The sequence below is a fragment of the Melospiza georgiana genome, chromosome 3, assembly GCF_028018845.1.
Source record: "Melospiza georgiana isolate bMelGeo1 chromosome 3, bMelGeo1.pri, whole genome shotgun sequence".
In the NCBI taxonomy this organism is placed as follows: Eukaryota; Metazoa; Chordata; class Aves; order Passeriformes; family Passerellidae; genus Melospiza; species Melospiza georgiana.
This window is the reverse complement of record NC_080432.1, coordinates 42855654-42875173: the sequence shown is the minus strand read 5'-3', so window position 1 is coordinate 42875173 and position 19520 is coordinate 42855654. Positions and strand designations below refer to the sequence as shown.

General features: G+C 33.9%; 1 protein-coding gene across 1 annotated transcript in view; it reads right to left on the bottom strand.

Moving 5' to 3' along the window:
* Positions 1-19520, bottom strand: part of KIF6 (kinesin family member 6) — a 152527-nt gene that overhangs the window by 70054 nt on the left and 62953 nt on the right. Inside the window, exon 13 of the mRNA XM_058020745.1 lies at positions 18857-19069. Coding sequence (XP_057876728.1) covers positions 18857-19069 — 213 coding nt within the window. The remainder of the gene's footprint in view (positions 1-18856; positions 19070-19520) is intronic.

The following is a 19520-nucleotide window of genomic DNA, read 5'->3' as shown; positions in this document are numbered from 1 at the left end:
GTATGTGGATGTATTTTTCCTTAGAGGGGATATATACTTAAGTGAATACTCAAAATGTGTAACTTGCTATTTGAGTGCAGCTCTAAAGAAACACCACCTAAAGACCCATTTGAGTGAAGGAAGATGGAAGGAAGTTGGCCAAAGTGTTATCAGGGTCAGTGAAAGTTGGTATTGCACTATCCAATCCTATCTATCAGCTAAAAGCCTCTAAAACCTTGCATGTGCTAAATCTGGGACTTCTAACATATGAAAAAATGATAAAAGCAATAACCTCACTTTTTATACCAAGACTAAAAGTAGTAAGTGGTAATAAGTGTCTTTAGTTTAGATGGCTTGAAGGAATAAAAAAAAGTTTGAGGAATTTCATTAATACTACAGAAATATTTCTGGAATTCAAACAAATATCCCTGTTTATTCCTCTTGGCACAGGCACTCCTCATAGAAGACTGAGAAACATTTGAAAAACACAACCCATAGGATTCTAATAACCCATCTGACCTAGAAGCAATGTTTGAAATGTCTATATTTTAAATTGAAAGTGTAATTAAAATCAGGAACCTTAAATTCTCCTCTAGTACTATCATTATCACCTGAAATACAATCCTTAATGCCCATTGTTATTGTGAAAATAGCCATTCAAATATATAAATATCCCTAGGTTTTGAATTAATAAGAATGAATGTGAGAGTTCCCCACTGCCAGTTCTGCAATCTTCAAATGGCTAAAAAAGGACTATTCTTCACTACATCCTATGTCTAGCCCTATGCAGCCAGATCTCAAAGCCTCTTCCTTTCAATCCAAGGCTTCACCTGCACCTTTTCTTCTTTGCACATTCATCTTTGGAGCATGGTACATGCACTCTAGGATGATGAATGAAGAACACCTTTTATGTCTAACTACTGTACTGCTCCCAGAAACAATAAGGAATATAAAAGGGAAATGGAGCAGGAACATATTCATTAAAAATTAGTTCTCTCCCTGACAGTCTCAGGCTTGCTACAGTCAGGGAGATCACACTGGCCATGTACGATATTTATGCTATTGCTGCTGTAAAAATAAAGAACTACTACTTAATTAAAAGAAACTTCTGTTTTGAGCTTAAAGTCATAAAACTATGAGCACTGTAAAATTACTGGACAATTAATTCCTACTCTCCCATACTTTCAAGGTAAAATTCCACCATATTGGGGCACTGAAGGGATTAAGATAACTTCATCGAGGGCAGGTCTGCTGCAGAGAATGAATTTATATCATAACAAAGGGAGAATGAATAGCCAGAAATAGCTAATACCTCAAAATTGCCACTAAGTTAACCAAAAGATCTGTGCTATTCATGTTATTTTTTGTTTTCAGAGTAAACATCAGAAATAACTGGGTCAGGGTTTACAAATACAGTTTTGAAGCAGAAGTGCACATATTAACTCCAAATTCAATCCCCGAAACCTCATCATGCTAAAGTAAATTCAAATTTTGGATGAAGCTTCCATCTTAAATTGTTCCTTAAGGCAGGAACTGCCTTTTGCCCTGTAGTTGTGGGTTAGTGTGGCCTATCCCATTAAAATAAGTCCTGCTTCCATAACAACAAATTACCACATTCAGCAAAATAATCATTCATTGTCTTCATGTACAGGAACCATTCCCCATGATATAAAAGTCAGATGTGATACTGGAGAGTGGTAAAATAAACCTACAATTTTGCAACATCTACTTGCTTATAATAATTCAAAAATATTTGTCTTTTAGAAATCTATTCATGCATCCTAAGCAATTTCTTGACCACTTTTTGTCTTTTTGTCTCATTGGTGTGTTCCTATTTATAGAAATATATATATTCCATGAGCCTTTGAAAAATTATAGTGATTCCAAATCCCTTACTATTAGATGTATATTTGCACTACATGATTACACATTTTTTCCATCCTCAACAGTGATAATGGAAAGCAAATTAATTTAGAAACTAAACTCCTGATCCTGCAAACAAACAGGTGCAGATATTTTTTCCCAAGTACATTCACAGCAATTGAAGAGACAGCCAACATATGTACACAATAAACATATGGATAAGCAGAGAGACAGACCCTTTCGTGCTCCTGAGAATAAACAAGTGAAACTTCCCCCTCTCATCCCCCCAAAACTAGAAGGACACCTTCATTATTCAAAATACAAATGATTTTTCTTTTATGCAACACACATTCAATTGCACAATAACATTAGACATAACCTAAATATGTTCTCTTCAGAGAACTGCTCGCACTAATTTATTCTCAGCTTTATTTATTCTGCCTATAGACTCCACAGTAAATAAATAGATAAAAGTAAAACTTTGTTACGATGCCTAATATGTCTATTGTATTAAAATTGGGAATAATCATAATTAAAAATAAACTAATCTGGGTTCTTCTGAATTATAATTATTGACTTTTATTTCTGTGATTCAAAAAACTCTCATGTTAACCAAAAGTGATGACATTCTTGTACCAGAGATATTAAAGGCAAAATTGATTGGTCACAGAGGCAAGAATACCCTGTTGTCTCTCTGGCTCATGATACCACAGAGATTTTCTGGTGAAAATTCAATGGTCTTGGAAGCTATTTGAGGGAACTTCTCTTACCAAAAAAACAAAACTAGATGAAAAACCCAATAATGTAATATAAAGTATTTGAATCTAATTCTGTTTCCTATTGGCACAATTTCCACTGTGAAAAGAAACTTCTTTCAATTCCTTTTTAACCAAAATTTGTAACCAAGTGAACTATATAATTAACTTGCAACAAAGGATCAAAAGACAATTTTTGAACCAATAACCTCTGTAGCTCTAAATCTGCTTATGTCAGGACATAGAATTAAAAGCAGCTTTGCCCCTTGAAAATCTGTTGAAATAAGTGACCATCACTAGAAAAATAGTATAATTCTTCCTGAAAGCCAAGTACACTATGTTTATTTGACGGCTTTAAACTGCTTGTTTTCCCGAAGATCAAAGGGGACAATAAATTATGGAGATTCCTTGTCATTCAACCTTACTACAACATTAAATGTGCTGTATCAGAGCCATGAGCTCTTGTATCAGGCTTTATTTAATTAAATAAACCTGCTGAAAATCCAAAGGATATATTCCTGGAACTCCTTTTCTTCTAGTATTCCCTAATGCAAGGTTTTTTTAACGGTTCTGATACAAAGCTATGACACTCTTCTGTTTCCAGCCAGTGGTCATTATTCAAACTGATGTCAGTCTCTCTCTGTACACTTAACGATTAAAGGAAATTTCTGAAATATTTAGAATTATTTCTCCCCAGGATTATAGCTGGATGTAAATGGCATAAATAAGGAGTGCTGACCAAAGTGGGGAGGTATTGCAGAAGAAAAGATTCAAAATAAAAATATTCAATAATTTTAACACAACTTTTTTAGCCCACTCTGAGTGCTTTTCTCTCTTTTACTGAGCAAGTAGAGACAGCTTTGCAAGTAGCTTACTCTCAGAATTTATAATAAATATCAAACATACCATATGTTTGCCCATGCTTGTATAGAATTTTAAGTAGCCAGCATAGTCTAGAGTTTCAGCAAAGCTTCCCAAACAAATAAGCTATCAATGAAAAGAAAATTTCAGGAACTGGGTTGGATAGTTATGCTGACTAAAAATTAAGAGTCAAGACTTCCAAGATTTCATGTTGGTTTCTGCATCTAATTCACTGTCTTATTTTCACAAATCATTTCAACTGCTCCTCAATGTTAGAAAAACAAGGTTTTGCTCTTACAGATGGCCTTTGAACATGAAATCTTAAAGTGATCAAGGAAGATAAGCCACTCTTAATTTATTTCACAGTTGAAAAAAGTGATTCAGAGAGATGAGGTCACTTGTGTAAGTTCACAAACTTAGTAAATAATAAGGATTGAAATAAAAACCAGATGCCGTACATCTCAGTCTAGGATCTTATTCAATGCAATGTATTGCCTCTATAATGCAGTGGAAAGCTGAGTTGTTTTATGACAAACAACAAGAATAAGCCAGCTAACAACTTCTGTTAGACAATCCACTTTATCACAAGCATTCACTGAAAAATCAGAAACATGCAAAGGCAAATGTTAACAGGAGCTTGCACGTTATTCTTACAAAGAAATTTAATTTCTTTTGGAATAAAAAGGGTAGCACAAGTAGTCAAAGGGCATAACTGCTAACAACTGTCTGAAGCTTGTCTGCTTAAGCAATAAAAAAGTGAAATTAAAAAAAAAAATAGATGATTGCATGAAGAATAAAATATAAAAAGAACTAAATATGAAAAAGGAAAGCTAAAGCTTTCACTTGCCCAAAATGTACAGCAGCTGCTGTTTATGACATAACAAGAACAGCCTGTGCCACCTGGGAAAGGTTTACTTGTTTGCTTATCTTTAATTATGTTTTAATTATTGTTCTGAACTGCTTCCAAAGCATTTTTTCCTATCTCTTCATCCATGAGCAGAATCTTTAATGACTGGATAAAGACTACATAGAACAATAGTTATAGTTATACAAAGTTGGTTTATGTATTGTCATTGTGTAGCAAGTAACTACATCTATTACTAAAACTATATATTCTGATTTATTGATTGTCTGAAGTTTGAAGCTTTTTTTCTGAAATCAAGATATTTTTAAGTACTTACCTTGCTGTCTGAAGTATAGGATTTTGTAGTATTATTTATAAGAAAATGGAAATTTTAAAATTTTGTCCAAGGTTCTTATCTGACCCATCACAGTATAACTCATTGCTACTACATTTCTCAAGGTACTTTTTCCCTCTTAGGAACTCTGAAATAGCCCCTCATTAGCAACAACCCTTAAAAATTATTTGATGCAAAACAGCTTCAGACTACCGCTTTTCAAGCATCTGAAAAATATCAATGATTTGACCCTGAGATTAAGGGTTTAGGATGATGAAGGCTGTGTTTATATTATTGGCTGATACCCAGCAGTACATTATAATGCAGGCACTATTATTGAAATATTAAGGTTAGTAACTTTAAAAGAGTTGGCAAAAAAAGCCCCAAAACCTCAAAAAACCCCCACAAAAAACCTCAACCAACCCCAAACAACAAAACAAATAAACACCCCGAAACAAAACAGAGGAAAAAAAACTGTAGTTCAAATCCAGCAAGTTAGACTAGAAAAAGATGAACTGGCAATAGCATGCAAAAAAGCACCTGACCAGTCAGATAACACGTTCATATTCTTAGCAGAATATGTTTAATATAAGATCATCCCGTGTGTTCTGTATAACTGAAAACTATACCTGCAACATCTATTCTCTTTTTAGTTTTTTTTTTTTTAATGACAATAAGCAGAAATTTTACAAAATCTCAGGTTGCTCATAGGTCCTTTTAATATGAGTGGTCATACAACATGTTCTTTTCCATCTCAACTACTTTGTAGCTGCCTTGCTAGTAAACAGCAAACAGACATAAAATAGACCATGGTTAAATGGACCATAATAAATACAATGGTTTCATAATTATGTGCAGTTATGGTCAATAGATTTTTAATATTATTTTTACTATATAAATAAAATATCAATTTCAAAAAAAGATATTATATAACACTGTTGTGACTATACTTAGAAAAAATGGAGTTTGATAATTTGTACCTTCTTCTCAGAGGCTTTTAAGGGTGATCTTTCCTCTACCACTTAACATCCCTCTTTACACTTTCTTTCCTAAAGTCCACATTTTGCAAAAAGCAGATTCCAGGAAATGAAGTTACTTGTTTGGATACAACTGCCAAAGCCACTTCCTGTACGCACTTGGCAGAAATGTTTGGGGAAAAAAAAGTCTTATGACATTTTTCAATCCAACCAAGCTGGGCATTCCATTCAGCCACACAAAACCTCAATTTAGCCCCAGAACTGTACACCACTAGTACATATTTAACCACTCAAAGCATTACAGTCCAGTAATAATAAATTCATTTTTACATTTCTCTGGAAAAATAGTATCAAACAGGTTCCAAACAAAAAACACACTGACTACTTCATCCATGCATGACCTGATACTACTGCATTTTTTCCATTTTGCTTTTTTTCCCTCTCCTCTCTCTGTACAGCCTCACATGCGAATGTACTGTAAAGAGTCATTTATGAAAAGCCTGCAGAGAGACTATTCATTGGAACATGACATAACATAGTCATTGTTATTCTTGGCATTGACACTCTTAATGCCTCATTCAGAGGCAGATAAAAAAGGACATTTTAATGAGAAAGTATCTATAACAAACACTTGGGCTGCTGCAACAGGAAATCATGAAATACATGATGCTCATCAGATGAGCTGAACAGGCTGTCAATCATATTTTTTGGACTTTGTTAACAGGTGCTTTACCAGACCTTTCTCTGCATAATGTCTATTATGACAAAATTAGGTGCTCGACTGTAAAAATACAGTTTTTCCTAACCAAGTGTTTAAAAGTATCAATAAAGAAAAGAAAATCTGCTATTAATCTGGTTCCTTTGACTCCAGATCAATCTTCTTCATCTTGAAGACTAACAAATTTACCAAAGGGATCACAATTATATATGCCTCAGTTTAAAACTGTACTTCTTCTTCCTACAGCACTACTAATTTAAAGAAGCTCTGTTAAATCTAAAATGTGATTCCTCTGAGGCCTCTTTCTTTGAACTTTCGGTTCTTGGGTGCTACAGGTAAATTAAGGATGACAAGCAGCCACTTCCCAACTATTGTTTCCATTTTAATGCATGTGAATTTCAAAACATGTATTACTGTCATGTCTTTCTGCCCATTTCCCATTCAATAACTCTCTTGGATTCACTTTTCATTTCCTAGTAACTTAGCTCTTCCTTCCCTTGAATCTACAGTCTCTTTCATTTCTGATCTTATTCACAGCTTCATTAGGAACACATCCTAAGCCACATATATTTTTGCTCCTTTCTACCCTATTTATAAAAGGTAACTCCAATCCGCACCTGCCCATTCCTTTTTACCCCTTCCAAATAAATTTTCCCCTCCCAGAGTTCAGATTGTCAAGTGTGAGGTACAATAACTATTGTAGTATCAATTGCTTCCACTGTCTACTCCTACTACAGTTTCTTGGCAGCCACAGTATTTTCACAAGAAAGACAAAAGCAGTATTCAGAAACACATTTGCTATTTGTAACCAGCACATGGTCTCTTAATTTATTCCATTAAACAGATCAAAAAGATTCCTGACATTCGAATAAAAAAAGTCCAGGGTAACAGTGTAAGACAGAATAAAAGACCAATCATCTTTTCAATTTTTTTCTTTTTTTGGAGTCTGCCTCCACTGTTTTAGACATTATCATAGAATTTTTCAACACAGCATTAAAGCTATTTTACTGAAAAAGTTCAAGACATGACTCAATTTACCAAGCTTTCTTCCCCTAAATATAAATTCAATGATTTAATATTAAGAGCTACAGTTAACAAGCTCAGCCATAGGAATATAAAAACGTGTATCTTTCATGGTTGGCACCTTTCAATCTATTCCTTCTTTTTAAAAATCTGGAGAAAATCTGACTTTTAAGTGTGCAAAACAAGAAAACTCTGAAGCACCTCATGAGAATGCCGACAGCAAAGACATTTCTGAAACAATATCCTGACCACAGATCTTCCCTTTCGTAATAGGTGCAACTTCTAGCAGGGTTTCTTAAAAAGGCAGGTCCTAAATGACTGACATTTCTAGGCCAAAGGCCTAATTTAAGAAATATTGTAGAGCTGTGGCATTACATATATGCAGAGATCATTTCTGTTTAACAGACAAGCAGATACTTTTTATACCATATTAAATTTCAAACCAGTTTAAATTTGTAGCTCTACACAGAGTACACTGCAGGAATCAAACCTAGTGCAACAAATGCATGGAAGGGTGTAGCAAAATCATTTATTAGGAAAAAGCTCTATTCATTCAGGGCTTATAAGTCACAGATTAAAACATGCCTATTTATTTGAGTCTAAAATACCTCAAAGTTGTATTATAAATCTCAAGTAAACTTTCTCTTCAAAAATGGTGATGTTCATTCTGAGTAGTTCTTCCCATTTTACCATGATGCTGCATAATAATTTTGTGGATTGAAGTGGATATGTTAATATCCCAATCTCAAAGAAGCATTTGTCAAAATTTTAAAATCAAAATCAAACAGGCCACATTCCAAAATATAACTATTCCAGGCAATCTTAAAATTCAGAAATCCCTATCAGGACTTTTTTTTTTAACTTTGAAAAATACCTTAATTTTTATATCCAGTTTTATTTACCATTAAATCACTCAAAGTTGTACCTAAGAGCAACACATGACAGCAACCTGCAACAATTTACAAGGGAAGAAATTCTTAGAAGGGAAGTTATACATGGGAAAGAAATTCTCTGGACTTAATCTTGCTTCTTCAAACAGTAAGGATATAGGATAATTAGATTAAAGTTCTAATTCACAGAGTATCAAAACATTACATGAGTGTTTGATATATGATTAGGTCCAACTGACATCACAGGGAACTAAAAACACGCCTACAGAGATCAACACCATTAGTTGTTTACAGATGCCCTAACTATAAATCCTGCTTGGTCATGCAATGATACAATGAATCTCATGACTGCCTTAGACCTATTTTTCCTAAGTACTTCTCCTTTTTCTGATTAACTTAGCTTTACAGGCTATGTGCCCAAACTCGGGATTCCCCACAAGAGCTGGAGATTATTTACCCTAAATTATTCTCATTCAGCCATGCGGATGTTTTGATCACTGGGCCAAGTTGTTGTGCTCAGAAAACAAGCATATAAAAGGCTGAGCTATAAATGTCTAAATACTTATCATTTTAAATATGCATATGACACATCAGAAACCAGAAGAGAATAGGCTAAATACATAAACAGAATTATAATAGCAAGTTAAAACAGGAAGAAATAATAAATCTTGTGTTTTTGCACTTAATCTAAACACTAAGTAACAGATATCAAGAAAGAAACAAAACTGAACAAAATTTATCAATCAGCAGTTTATGCTGGGTTTTTACCCTTCCTGTGAATTATCTGTCTTTGGAAGAGATGCAGGTATTTCCAGCACTTTTATGCCCAGGAGGTGGTGCTGCTGTGTATTTTGGCAGTGACACAGGAACATGTCCTCTTTGTATTCCCTATATTTTTGAGACATACATATGGAGAAACTGGTTTGATTTATGTTGAGGGCTAAGAAAAAAACCTTCCTAAAATAGAGTGTAAATCACAGATACATAGAATTGTTAATGTTGGAAAAGATCTCTGAGGTCATCTAAGCCCAAGCTCAAGATCTCCGAGTCCAACAGTCAACCCAGCACCACCACCATATTCACCACTAAACCATATCCAACTGCTGTATCCACACTTTTTTAACACTTCCAGGGATGGTGACTCCACCACTCCCCTGGCCAGCCTGTGCCTGTGCTTGACAACCCTTTATGAGTAAAATTTGTCCCTAATATCCAATCTAAACCTCTCCTGGCACAACTTGAGGCCGTCTCCTCTTATCCTGTCACTTTTTACCTGGGAGAGGAGGTTGACCCCCACCTCATTACAACCTCTTTTCAAGTAGTTGTAGAGAGCAATGAGGTCCACCTCCTCTACCTGAACCTCCTTTTCTCCAGGCTAAACAACCTCAGATCCCTCAACTGTTCCTCATAAGACTTGTGATTCAAATACATAACAAATATTAAGGAAGAAGTTAATCTCTCCATTTAGATTTTTGAGGAAGTTTATTGTGATGTCCAGCATAATAAACTGATGTTCTCAAAGGCTTCTATATCTAGGTAGTAGAAAGCCTAAAATGGCAGCAGAAAGCAATAGTGGCATTAAAATATGCATAATAAAATAAACTGCAGAAGCCTTCAAACACAGCATCTGATATTAACAGCGCCAGATTTTAAGATTACATGTCTATATTAGTTTTGCCTAGAACTGAACTTCAAAATGCTGTTTCTGAGATGATCTTTATTTTAAGGAATTACAGGGTTACAATAAACATTACAATAGCTAAGACAGCAACCGTAAGCAAGTTAAGTAACATGAACATGCAGCAGCAGTTCAAGGGCTGTGAGGTGACTAAAATAAGAAGGCTTGAGATAATTACAGTCAAGACACATTAAAGACTAAGAATACTGGTTATAGAAAATTCTTGGACATTAGTATGATGATAAGGAAAGAGTAAAAGATGAAATTTAATTTTATTTGTATGAGAGTTTAGTAAAAGTATGCTGAAAATCAGGAAGGGCTCACAGTTTGATAGGGCTATTTGTGTGAGTATTTAGCATAGAATCATTAAAAAAGAAACAACAAAATCTTTCAGCAAATGTTTTGCTCAGTCATCAGCAAATTACTCATCTCTAGGAAGAATATTGCTAGGAAAAATGGAAAACAAAGAAATTGTTAAGGGAGAGAAAATTAAACATGAGCACACTTTGTAATAGAACACAAAAATAGACAGACTTTTATCATGTCCAACTCCACCACTCACTGCATTCAAGTCAGATACAAGTTATTTGAAGAAGAGCTGGAATTACTGCTAAATGCTTACAAATGTTAAATAATTTCTTCAGTCATATAAGTTCTGCTACAGGAAAATGGCATAATTATCTGCATGTGAAGCATCTTTGATATGCACGGGTTTACAAAGAACAACTTCAGCTCTTTGTATAACTCTGTGTGATCATTTCAAATGCCAAAATTGCCTTAAGAAGTCTTAGACCAGTTGGAACCCGACTCTATGAACAAAAAGATCAAAGATTGTTTTCAATATAGCTTGGTAGATGGTTAAAGCAGAGAACCTCACTCAAAGATTTGTAAGACCAGCCTTGCAATAAAAATCAGTAAGAGGTTTTACCTGACCTAGAAGTAAAATCTACCAAACTTACTGTGTAAGTGTGGAAAACCAAGTATCACTAGCTGTTAGCTTATTTTCATTTATGTGGTTACTCTTTTCTTCCACACATATATCTATAATGGTCTATTTTTTCTCAAATTAACCTAAATATACAATGTATAATAAACATAAAATATAACCTGTGAAGATAATGTTATTCTTTTGAAAGTATCCTTCTGAACTTATAGCAGGGCTGAAAATTAATGAATCAAAGGCACAGTTACTAAATAGATATTTCAGAATTAAAAGTGTAAGAGAAAAAAAATGTTGATGCATCAGAGGTAAGTGAACTGTGCAATGATTTTTTCAACAAAAGCATCCAAAACTTAAGAGTCAATTATCACTGAGGCAAACAGGCACAGAAAACTTCAGTGAAAAAATTGTGCAAGAACAGAAGCATGAAATTGGCCTGAAACATTTGTATGAAACTTAACCTGCTTAAATGTACAAATATCAGGAATAAAAGGTAGGGATTTGTAGGATATTTCCACTAATACCTACTCTGGTTTTATATTCAAATATGCTGAGACTAGAGTCTCCAGAAAATATCTGTTTCTGCCAGGAACAGAATGAAAAAAAGGTTTTTTTAGGTTAAATTGACAAATAAAAGAGACAGAAATCTAGACATTATAATCAAATTTTTCAACTCAGCATTAAAGTTATTTTACTGAAAAAGTTCAAGACATGACATATTATATTATTTAGCAGAATTAGTAATGTCTGTACAGAAATATCTAGAGTTTAAGCTAATAGAAGAACTTTGTAGTATTTTGATTACCCACATGCATACATAATTTGCATGTAGTGGCTCTGTTAAAAGGCATTGTAGTCTCCCAAGACTGATGCTCATAACAACAACAATATGGAAGAAGTTTTACAGAGGTATTTGCCAAACCTGACAGTCAATATATAAAGGAATTTGATCACCCTTCAAACATGCAGAAACTTTCGGAAGCATATTTTACCTCTAAAATATCAAGAGTTAAAGACCTTCAGCCACCAAAAAAACCCAAAAAAACTTTAAGAAGTTAGTTTGAAGGATCCCATTGTATTTTTGGACAGCCAAAATATGGCTAATGAAACAGAAAGCCAAAAAGATTTGAAATAGCAGAGAACTTCCAAGGAACACTAGGTTACATTTAGCAGACTAATCCAGATCAGAGAACAGTAAACTAGTATAAAAATACTGGAAAATTTCCCCATCTAAACAGACTCAAGAGGAAGGCAGTAGAAACTGCCAAAAGCATCTTTAACAAGCTTCCAAACATACGTTCTACATCAGAAGAGATTCCCATTTGAGAAGTGGAAAGAACAACATGATGAGAATCTTAGAAAAAACAGACATGTTTTGTAAAACCAAAAAAATGTGAAGAAAGAAAAAGCTGTTGATGGAAGAAGTAAGTTTTTTTACATAACAACATTTTCAATATATAAGTAAGGTTCAGTGTCTCTGAAAAATTAGTGAAAGTACTGCTATGATCTTCTCACTTTCATTAAATCCTTACAAGTTACAAAATTTGCCTTTGAAGTTGCAAATGGGAACTAAGCACCAAAGAGGAAAATCTGGGCTTCATCTCATAAAAATAATCTGATGTTCATATTTCTAAACACTTAGTTAAGATGATGAAAATTGTAACACAGAGGGTTTTATCACTGATTATCAATTGCAGAAGCTCCCTTTAAATCAAATAACATGTAATTATATTTCTATGTCACAAGAAATAGTCATCTGTTGCTCCTTACAGAGATGTTTCTGGAGTCTTAAACTTCTTAACACAGTCCTTTTTTTGCTGTTTACTAAGCTCAGTGAGTTCAAAGTTCTCACTCAAGCGAAAGTCACAGTGGTCTCACAGTGAATTCCAATAAAATAAAGCTCTTGGAAGCAGTACAGATAGAAGAATCGATGTTGAAAAAAAAAACCAAACAAACAAACAAATGAGCAAGCCCCAGAAGCTAGTTGAGTTTCCTTTAAATTCAGAGTTAGTCTGCTAATAAATACTGCTAATAAATAATAAATACTAAATAAATACTGCTTGGTATTTATTGCAGCGAGTGTACATTTAAGGAGGGTAATTCTGTTTTAGAAATTACTTTGAGTTTTAATGTTTACTTTTTTGTTCATGTCACAAGATTAAAAAAGGGAATAAAACTGTGATTTAAAAAGACAACAGAGATACCAAATGTCTAACAGCATGTGACAGAGTAAAAAATTTTCACAGCTACATGCTACAAACGTCTCATAGATAGCCATTGACAGCCATTCATAATTATGACATAAATTGAAGCCCTAGCAATACACATTTTATCTTGTAACTTGAAATATCAGAAAATAACTTTGCTAAGCTTATCAGAAGTAAAGTTGAATAAAATTGTTCAAAAGCTTCTGCTGTCTGTTAATATTTGCTGAATTTATTTTGAAGACTTTTTAAAACAACTAAATCAAGCAGTGAAGTCTGACGCTTCCTGCTTGGTCCTTAAACTTGGCAAAATGCACTCTACACTATAATCACTCTGCACTATAGAAAATATTTAATGCTTCAGAAATTAACAAATCTTTGTAACAAGAAATAGTTGTTACAAAGATTTAACAGTAGCAATGAAATATGCACTGCATGTTACTAGGAGCTGGTAGAAGTTCAGCTGGAGAGTAAATGGGACATATACTTTTTCCTGGACCTTTAACAGAAAATGTAGAACATATTTTCTTTTCTGACTAATGAGAAAGATCAACAGTAATTCTGAGCAGTGCCCTAAATGCACCAGTGAACTCTTTTATTGGCCAGATAGCAATAAAATAACTACATGTGTTTGTTAACAAAAGATCTGTCATGAGCACAGTGCCAAGACTCTGCCTTCAGATACCCGAAAGCACTACTGGACACAGAAAATGCTCCAAGATACATATGGGTTTGCTAAGCATATAATTTTTCTGAATGTTTGAGGCCTGCCTTTACTCTGAAGTGAAAAACATAAGATGGAAAACCACTGACTGAAAACCTCAGTCAGCCTTTTGCATTAGGGAACTTTCTCTTTTCAGACAATAGATAGATTTTCAACAAGAGAAGGAAGCATTTTCCCCAAATTATTACATAAATAGACAAGATATATATTTTAAAATGTCTTAATAGATGACAGAAATATTTAGCATTCAGAAATGAGCAGTATGTGTCTTAGCTTCACTATTTTCATGCTATTCATAAGAGTAATCTGTTTACAGAAACCATCTCTCACCTTACATTTCTAAGCCAGTTAGTCAGCCTTTCAGCAGGAATACTTTTTTATATAGGTGTTTTCATGGTGTCAAGCAAAAAGTGATCTTAAATCATGAAGGGGATACAAAGAAGGTAAATTCTTCACAAAACTCTCAAAAAACTTCACAACTTCTCAACAAAAAAAAATGAAAGGGCTCAAACTGGTCAAAACATTATCCTAACAAAATCTTTTCTATGAGCAAAATAATCACTCTCAAATCCATCAGCATATACAACAGTTTGAACCTCTTACTAAGATTTACTGCATTCTTTAAATGTCACAATAGTCACACTGTTTTCTGTAACTAAACTGTTTATATTTCAGGAGAAAAACAAATCTAGCAGGGAAAAAATTATATCATACATATATCATCTTTTATGCTCACAGAATTATCCTAAGAGGCAAGTGGCCATCATTGAAATCAGAAACTGATTCCAAAATAAGACTTCTCTGTACAGGAGTGATATCATGCAATAAAAGTTAAATACAATACAATATTTATCACTCTACTGTCTGATGAAGTCTGATTTTTTTTCTTGTTTTGATAGACTCATTCATTCTCTGATTTATCCTGAAACTACTAATTAACAATTGACTCAACTCCTAAGAAGGATTACATATAGTTCTACAATTATATGTCTAGAAGATATGAATTATTAACACAAAGCTGCAGTAGATACTTTACGATTATGAACTAAATTATTGTATTAAAAGCTGAATATAAATTATTATATTAATTATTATATTAAAAGCTGAATATAAATTATTATATTAAAAATTGCTGAAGCATTTGTTATGCTCAGGTTATTATGCCAATAACTTATCTTTGCATTTTCTGGTATGATCATCTGAAACATAATTTAAATTCATAGCTAGTTATGTCTGTTTCAGATTCAGGAAAGATATTATGATGCAATAATAACAGTGGCTACTATGCCAGACTATTTTGCTCACTCTCCCTCATGTGGTCATGGATTTATAATTTAGAGCTCTCTGTGATGGAGGATGGATATTAAAAAGCAAGTTATCCCCTTTTATGGTGTAACACTTGCACTAAGATAGCAAGTTCTGGTCTGTTCACTGTTGTATGCCATCTGACTTGACAAAATGACAGCAGCAGGCAGCCTTCCACTGCTTCCAGGCAGCCTGCCTGCCATCCAGTCCTTCCTAAAAGAAGTCTTCTGGGATCCAAGAAGAAGAAATCTGACAGCATGTAAACTGGTATCTTTTGTAATTAGTGTAGAATTCAATCTATGTGACCCAAAACCAGCAGAGAAAGCTAGGGCATTACTAGGACAATATGCATTTTTATATTTCTCTGCTGTGGCTGTCAAGAAGTACAGCCTAATCCATACTCTGGCACAAACTAAAAAAAAGCACAATACAAAACAACAACAATCCACATGTCTAATTGCAGCTGTTCTTAATTAGGTCTCCAGTGGTATCAAATCTCATATTCAACAATATTTTACTGGTGACATTATTTCAAATATAATATTCAAACAAGCAGCTAAAGACATACCTGTTCAGAAAAAGTACTTTTCAACATTAAATCAGACACAGGCAAAGACAGCTATGGTTGCTTAGCATGGAGAAGAGAAGGGAGATCTCATTGTGTCCTTCCATTATCTAAAGGGGCTTATAAAGGAGGGAGAGGGACTTTTTATATGGACAGGTAGTGACAGGATAAATGGTTTTAAACTGAAAGACAGTGTTTTTAGAATACATGTTAGGAACAGATTCTTTGCTCAGCGTGTGCTGAGGCACTGGAACAGGTTACCCAGAGAGGTTGTGGATGCCCCACCCCTGGAAGCGTTCAAGGCCAGCTTGGATGGGGCCCTGAGCAGCCTGGTCTAGTGAGTGGCATTCCTGGCCATGGCAGGGGGTTTGAAACTAGATGATTCTTAAGGACCCTTACATAACCCAAGCAATTCTATGACTCTGTGTAATAAACTCTTTACAGCTTAGTATTATCAGCTGAAAATATTATATAATGGTACCCAAAAACCTACATGGAAATCAAATCTGGGTGTTAGGCCTTGTTAATCTTTGAGTCTGTACTGCGATTAAAGGCTTCTGTTGAGAGTTTGAGAATACACGTGGTGGGGAAAAGGCAGAGTGTACAGGACGGTAAATAATACTGTACGCCAAATCTTTGAAGATTTTTTTATGTTCACTCAGTTTCTTCTGAAAAGACCATGCACATTCAGTGCAGGATGACCTAAAAAGAGATAAATTACAGCTGTACCTGTAGAACATTAACTCTTGTTGGAGTCACTACTCATTTACCTTCAAAGTCAGCCTGCTGAGGGACAAATTTGGACCAGGAATTGTTTTACTGCTGTGATGAGACCAAGATAGATTTCCTGTTATCACAGATTATCACATCAAGCTCAGCAGTGAAATAGTATTACTGCCTTTCTCTTACTTCAAGAAGTGTCTGGATAGGATAGACAAGAAACCTAGTTACAATATCTTTCAATCTAGATATGGTCCTAGATCATATGGGAAAAAATGGTAATAATATTTTTCTATCACAGAATGGTAAAGATCTGTTTCTGGGCAAGCAAATGTAAAGCTACATAACAAATCAACTGCAAAATAAATGAACTTTCTAAATATATATTTATTAAACAAATTATTAGATAGATGTTCCAACAACTATTTTGTTAAACTAAGTTTTTTTCCTTATATTTTCTTTTGATTTCCTAATTTAACTTTCAGGATGAGGAAATTAGATAAGAAAATGAAAAACACATTAGAGACAATAGAAATATGATGTTATAATGCAATAAATCAGGCTGATAGCAGGTTTGATAGTACAGAATTAAATAAAAAGAAAAGCAAAATTTTCAAATAGTTAACATACTATAAAGCCTTTGTGCTGTAAATTGAAATCTTCATAAACAATGTAAAGGATGCAAAGGGTTTAAATTATGAAGAATAGCTTTAATACTACATGAAAGCTTCAACCTGGGAGTTTGCTCCTGGCTCTGGCCCAAGCCCTTTCACAATCTTTAGTGAATTCTTAAAGCCTATAGAAAAAATAGCATACATATATATATAGCTTAGATAGATTTTGAAATGGATAGATAATTTTATAGCAATGAACATAATTTTCAGTCTTTCAATAGATGAAAAATGAGTCTATGTGCTTAAGTGAGAACGATGTCTCATCCAAACTTAGCAAAGGATCACAAAATAGTTTGGATTGCAAGGGACCTTGATGATGAAAAAGTACCAAACCCCCAGCCAAGAGCAGAGATGTCTTCCACTGGAGCAGGCTGCTCAGGGTCCCATCCAACCTGGCCTTGCCAGTGCAGAGTGCAGGCAGTAAGGTTCTACAACCCAGTCAATTTGAGCTGACATGCTCAAACTTCTTACTTTACACTAAAAGAAAACTGATATGAATGTACCCACACAATGTTCGTAAAAAGGGAATGCGCTGATCAATACTAAGAATTTTCTCATGCTTATGAGGGCTTTTTTTAAAAGATCAAAGAAATGCCACTGTATAAAAGATCTAATTACACTAGCAATTTGTTGAAAAAATATAGCTATTATTTGCAGGCATATTTCTGAGGTAATGAAAAGGAAATGTGTTCCAAGGACATGATTATATTTAGTTTATAGTATTGTGACACCAAATCCAATAAATTCTTCCTATAAAATGAGAAGAAGGATGATGAATACAAAGAGTAGAAGGCAAAGGGAATTCCTCAGTAGTTGAGCAACTGAAACAAAATAGCAAGTGTGAAAACTGACGAGTTCAATTACAATGCAATTTTCGAGGATAATTGGCAACTTTATGTGGTTTAAGAATGCCATTCCCACTAGTACACTAGCAAAATCTAAGTTTCTACTTGCCAGCTGCCATGTCTGAGTTTCACATTAAAAAGTCTTCTTCAGCTAGCCACCCCCCAAAATGCATGAAAAGCTTACAGATATATAAATCAAGAATATGTAACATGTGATAATTTAGGATGAGGTATGTTCTTTAGTAACAAAAACATAAGAACTTCTAGAACCTGCTGACATAAAAAAATCTTTTTATTTGAACAATTCAACTAGAAAATGAAGAAAACATGAAACCATGCAAGAAAAATCTGTCTACAGTTATTAGAAGTTTTTTCATGTGGATTTTGAAATTAACAACTTGCAAGAATATTGCTACCTATTTTCATAAATAACTAGCTCAAATGATGTATGGAAAGAAAATTACAATGATCCACATTTAATACTTTTCAAATAACCACTATAAAAACTGCCCTACCAATCCATGCTAACTGGTCAATATTATTTAATTGTTTGAGTTGCTTCTACAATGATTTAAACACAAACTTAAATCCTGAAATATCACTTATACGGATAAATTGAAATGGATCTTCTGGGGGAAAATATTATTATATTTCTTAATGAATTATGCTCAAACCCCCATTTTTTTCTCTTAATTTACTGAAAGAATAAAGGGCCTGCAACTGAATTTATACTATGGTTCCATACGGCTGTTCAACAGAGTATTTACATAAATTTGTAAAAGCCATCAGCACCTTAGAGGGCTTTAAATTTAAAACCTTGCATTTGTAGATATAGGATTAGCACAATATGACTAGTACTAAAAATAAAGCTTCGTTGTTTTGGTTTACATTTGAAGGATATGCTATAAGTCATACTGGAATGATGCAATAACTGTTAACTTAATTAATTACACTAACCTGTTGCTCTGCAAAGAAAAGGTAGTCTGGGAATGGAAGAACTGAAAACTTTTGCCTCTTTCAGACTAGAACATCTAGATGGACTCTGACGTTCTTCCAAGCTCACAGAAGGAGACTGCTCCAAGACTGCAGAACCAGCAGAGGTGGCATTAAACTGGGAAAGAGTATCTCGTGATTTCTTTTTTTCTTTTTTCAGCATAGTTACCAGAATATCTGCAAAATATATTAAGGAAAAATTTTTTTCTTTTCTTTTTTTTTTAAAGCTACTATCATCATTGTTTGTCCATAAGCATTTTATTTTTTTCCAAAGTGAAAAAATTCACATTATGGAAGCATATGTGTGAATGTGAAAATAAAGTTGGACATATTCTTTGCAATTATTTTCATCCACCTCAGTTTTTCCAAACAGCAGATTAGTTCTTACTAAAACAATAACAAAGTCACACATCGACTACAATGGCTGATCCCATTCAATCAACTCCTGATAAAAGCATATTCAGACAAACAGGATCTTATTGCCATTGTGGCAGGCCCTTTTTATTTTTCAAATTCTGTAATAAAAAAACTTTTTTATTACAGAATGACAAAAGAAAAAACCTCTTAATTTACAGGTAGCCTTGCAAGTATATCCTATCTGTAAGCTTTTCACAAAAGGTTCACTAAA